Source organism: Otolemur garnettii, unplaced genomic scaffold, assembly GCF_000181295.1.
Source record: "Otolemur garnettii isolate 467f Iridium unplaced genomic scaffold, OtoGar3 scaffold00069, whole genome shotgun sequence".
Lineage (NCBI taxonomy): Eukaryota > Metazoa > Chordata > Mammalia > Primates > Galagidae > Otolemur > Otolemur garnettii.
The window spans coordinates 7767215-7768250 of record NW_003852464.1 but is presented as its reverse complement, the minus strand read 5'-3'; the positions used below and the strand labels follow the sequence as shown (position 1 = coordinate 7768250).

General features: G+C 60.6%; 1 protein-coding gene across 1 annotated transcript in view; it reads right to left on the bottom strand.

Moving 5' to 3' along the window:
• RBPJ (recombination signal binding protein for immunoglobulin kappa J region) overlaps positions 1-323 on the bottom strand; it is an 89033-nt gene extending 88710 nt beyond the window's left edge. The window contains exon 1 of the mRNA XM_023515327.1: positions 110-323. Coding sequence (XP_023371095.1) covers positions 110-129 — 20 coding nt within the window. The 5' untranslated portion in view covers positions 130-323. The remainder of the gene's footprint in view (positions 1-109) is intronic.
• Between the last annotated feature and the right edge of the window lie 713 nt (positions 324-1036).

Sequence of the window (1036 nt, the reverse complement as noted above, 5' to 3'; positions counted from 1 at the left end):
GGCCCCCAGACGCCAAGCGCGCCACGGCCCGCGGACCCGTCGCCCGCCGCAGGCTGCCAGACGCCCGCAACTTTCCCGGTTCCCAGCGCTCTGATTCCCCAAGACTTACCCTGTCACAACAGGCGCCATCTTCCACAAACTCTCGCCAAAACTCCAACCCTCGCGAGATTCCCCCCGACGCCTTCCCTGGTCCCTCTCCCCCGCCCCTTCCTTTTTTCCTCACTCCTTGATTCCACCCAGCCCCCGCGCTGCTTTTCCCCTCGCAACCACCGCGAAGAGCCAGACGCCTCGCGCCGCCCGTGGTGTAGGGGATCCTGCTCGCTGCCTACCCTGGAAACCTACCCAAGCGATGGAGCATGCGCAGGCGGCTCCTCCGCGGGCGAGCCCTCGGTGTGGTCCATAGGGAGCGCTCCGGTTATCCGGGTTTTGGGACGCGCCCTGAGGGACGTACGTGGAGACTGAGGAAAACCGGAGGGGATTACTACGGGGCCGCGGAATGGAGGGCCAGGAGGCGGGGCCGAGGGGACGGGAGGAGGGGTCCTGGGAAAATCTGCCGCGTTTCACAGGCTTAGATGAAACACCTCCTCAAATGGGTGTTTTCCAAGTGGCTTCCCGCTCACTCTGGGTTCCCAGCTCTTTTCATTCATTCAAAATGTTCTCTGGGCGCCTCCTTTATGCTAATCTTGGCGTTAGCTACGGGCGCTACGGAGGCGCCTGGGGTTTGGACGAATGACATACCAGGCACTGTGTTCATTCCTTCGGCCTCCGTGCTAGTAAGGAGACCCCTCCAGAGCCGTGCAAACGGAAAACTTTTGCACTCGAGCTCTGTTGCCTTAGCTTTCTTTTTCCTGGGTGCGAGATGAAGTCAGGACAAGGCCTCTAGCATCGACACCCCTAAAATTCCCCTCTCATATACCCTCTAGAGCGCCGAGTAGTTTTCTCCAGAAGTGCAAACTGCGCTGGAATGGAGTGCCACATTCTGCCACCCCCCGACTCAGTTCAGGAGCCGGCTGCTGCCTGAGCCTCCCTAGAACTT